The sequence below is a fragment of the Austrofundulus limnaeus genome, unplaced genomic scaffold, assembly GCF_001266775.1.
Source record: "Austrofundulus limnaeus strain Quisiro unplaced genomic scaffold, Austrofundulus_limnaeus-1.0 Scaffold318, whole genome shotgun sequence".
NCBI lineage: Eukaryota > Metazoa > Chordata > Actinopteri > Cyprinodontiformes > Rivulidae > Austrofundulus > Austrofundulus limnaeus.
Window position 1 is genome coordinate 455,330 of NW_013952720.1, and position 1,701 is coordinate 457,030.

At 45.0% G+C, this 1,701-nt stretch overlaps 1 protein-coding gene and 1 long non-coding RNA gene across 3 annotated transcripts in view; both read left to right on the forward strand.

The window, feature by feature from the left end:
* The window catches only part of LOC106527257 (uncharacterized), a 2,784-nt gene extending 2,353 nt beyond the window's left edge, over positions 1 to 431 (forward strand). Inside the window, exons 2-3 of one of the 2 annotated variants that reach the window (XR_001311361.1) lie at positions 6 to 376; positions 418 to 431. This is a non-coding gene — a long non-coding RNA (uncharacterized LOC106527257). Of the gene's footprint in view, positions 1 to 5; positions 377 to 417 lie in introns of those variants that run through there. The other variant, XR_001311362.1, reaches the window with a different exon arrangement.
* mark3a (MAP/microtubule affinity-regulating kinase 3a) overlaps positions 1 to 1,589 on the forward strand; it is a gene marked incomplete in the record, with an annotated part of 37,135 nt that extends 35,546 nt beyond the window's left edge. The window contains 1 exon segment of the mRNA XM_014022083.1: positions 891 to 1,589. Coding sequence (XP_013877537.1) covers positions 891 to 1,236 — 346 coding nt within the window.
* Between the last annotated feature and the right edge of the window lie 112 nt (positions 1,590 to 1,701).

A 1,701-nucleotide genomic window follows, 5' to 3' on the forward strand; every position in this document is an offset into this window, starting at 1 on the left:
TGTAGTACTCAGGCTGTAGTACTCAGGTTGTAGGCTGTAGTACTCAGGCTGTAGTACTCAGGTTGTAGGCTGTAGTACTCAGGCTGTAGTACTCAGGCTGTAGTACTCAGGTTGTAGGCTGTAGTACTCAGGCTGTAGTACTCAGGCTGTAGTACTCAGGTTGTAGGCTGTAGTACTCAGGCTGTAGTACTCAGGCTGTAGTACTCAGGTTGTAGGCTGTAGTACTCAGGCTGTAGTACTCAGGCTGTAGTACTCAGGTTGTAGGCTGTAGTACTCAGGCTGTAGTACTCAGGCTGTAGTACTCAGGTTGTAGGCTGTAGTACTCAGGCTGTAGTACTCAGGCTGTAGTACTCAGGTTGTAGTACTCAGGCTGTAGGTTGTAGTACTCAGGTTGTAGTACTCAGGCTGTAGGTTTAGTACTCAGGCTGTAGTACTCAGGTTGTAGTACTCAGGCTGTAGGTTGTAGTACTCAGGTTGTAGTACTCAGGTTCAGCCACCAGGTGGCAGCAGTTCTCACTTTAACAGTAAACAAGCAAAAAAAATCCTCCTCAGTTGTTTACAGATCAGAAGAAAGTGAGGATGGATGAATAAGTAAGTAAATAAATAAATAAAAACATATTGTTAAAATGAGTCGATGGGTGTACTGTCAGTTAGCTCTGGCGGCCATCTTGATTCTGTTGACTCGACGTTAGAACGTGGCTGTGGTTCCAGAGATGTTTTGCTAACAGACACAAACAGCCTGGCTTTCAGCACATGATGAATCAGTTTTATTAAATATCCAGAGTAGTGTGGGCGGAGCCTAAAGGGAGATTCCTTCCAAACCAATCAGCCCTGTGAGTGAGCAGAAAGCCAGTTCCACAGTCAACCTGTGCTCTGCTCTGCTCCCACAGTCGCCATGTACCTGGGGATCAAAAAGGGGAAGGCAAAGACGGTAAGCCCCGCTCCCTCCGGTTCACTTGGAGTATGAGGACCACCAGCTCCATGGAGCCCGGCGACATCATGCGGGAGATCCGTAAGGTCCTGGACGCCAACAGCTGCGACTACGAGCAGCAGGAGAGCTTCCTGCTGCTCTGCGTCCACGGAGACGGGCGGGCTGAGAACCTGGTCCAATGGGAGATGGAGGTCTGCAAACTGCCCCGCCTCTCGCTCAACGGCGTCCGCTTCAAACGGATATCCGGCTCGTCCATCGCTTTCAAAAACATTGCTTCCAAAGTCGCCAACGAGTTAAAACTATGAAGAGAACGTGTCAAAGTAAAGCTGTACAATCATCTGTAGCAGGTTCCAAAATCCCTTTTTTCAACTCAATCAGATGGAATGTTCTAACATAGATCAAAGCTTCTGGCAATAATTACTAATCTGAGTGACAGGAAGACTGTGGACACATTCTGCTCTTATTTATTTCACCTTGGTTTGTTTTCTGCAAGAAGAAAAGGACGTAGCTTCGTTTCTGTAAATAATGTATCTTACTTTGGAAAAAATGGCTTCAGTTTTTTTTTTTGTATTTTGTTAAAAAGTAGAAATGGAGAGTCTGTAAACGCCCACATGTTTAAAGTCACTCACATCTCAATTAAAGTTTCTGTTGACTTTAATCTGTTTGGATCTGAAGTCACTAAATCACAGCTTCTCAAACTGGGGTCCTCAAAACATTTCACTAAATTGTTAATTTGGTTTTTATTTTTAAAAATGCATGGAGAACAATGA